The sequence below is a fragment of the Echinococcus granulosus genome (assembly GCF_000524195.1).
Source record: "Echinococcus granulosus chromosome Unknown EG_S00208, whole genome shotgun sequence".
Classification (NCBI taxonomy): Eukaryota; Metazoa; Platyhelminthes; class Cestoda; order Cyclophyllidea; family Taeniidae; genus Echinococcus; species Echinococcus granulosus.
The window spans coordinates 25,134-26,018 of record NW_020170588.1 but is presented as its reverse complement, the minus strand read 5'-3'; the positions used below and the strand labels follow the sequence as shown (position 1 = coordinate 26,018).

Genomic DNA, 885 nt, shown 5'->3' with positions numbered 1-885 from the left:
AGCGTGTGGTCGTGAGAGACAGCTACTTCGGGAGATGCAGCAGCACCTCCTGTGTCACAGTGACAGCAAGTTCTACCTGTGTGTGCGATGTCTGAAGGGATTCAACGACACCTTCGATATGAAGCGCCACACTCGCAAGCATACGAGTGAGTACACTCTTCCCCACCTCTCCCTCCACTTCTGCCTTATTTCACTTACCCTCCTCCTCCCTGAATCACTCATCCCTCTCCTTCTACTTCTTCTACACCTCCTCCACCACCTGCTGCCACTCTGCAACTGATGCTGCTTTCCCGTTCACATTGACGTGGGATGCGATGCAATGCCATGTGGTGGACTGGAATGTGATTGGAATGGATTGGATTGGATATGATGGGATGGAATGCAATGTGGTGTAGTGGTGCGTCCCTATGCGTGTCCGCAATGTCCGAGCCGATTCAGTCAGCGCTGTTCACTGGAGGGTCATCTCAAGCGGGTTCACACGATGCAGTTGCACTTTGCTCGTCACCAGCGTCGTGAGGTGCTGCGTGTATGCGAGCGTTGTGGATTCACCTGTGACCACTACGCACAGCTGCTGACTCACACAGAACAGCAGCACCCCACTGACCAGGATGCCATCACTCGACTGCGCAAGCGTGTCATTGCTGCTGCCAACAGAAATGGTTCCTCAATTCTGCACTTTCCCTAAAAGAAAAACACTATTCTCACCTGCTACATTTATTTCCACACCTGGTGAACATTACCCCAGATGCTAAACCAAACGCGAGAGATGACCAGCTTCTGTTGCTGATGGAAAGCACTCTTTCCCTTTTCCTTCTACGCTAGATGCTTTCCTTTTTGAGTAAATGCTCTTGCACAAACCGACTTTTGCAAGTGCACATTATGACA

General features: G+C 50.8%; 1 protein-coding gene across 1 annotated transcript; it reads left to right on the top strand. All coding sequences in view use genetic code 11, as the record gives it.

Annotated features, from left to right (window-relative positions):
• Positions 1–34: 34 nt before the first annotated feature.
• On the top strand, positions 35–685 carry EGR_10310 (Putative transcription factor Ovo-like protein; the record flags this gene model as incomplete). The annotated part of the gene is made up of 2 exons (XM_024499559.1): positions 35–146; positions 396–685. The coding sequence occupies 2 exons, from the start codon at positions 35–37 to the stop codon at positions 683–685; spliced, it is 402 nt and encodes a 133-aa protein (XP_024346021.1).
• Between the last annotated feature and the right edge of the window lie 200 nt (positions 686–885).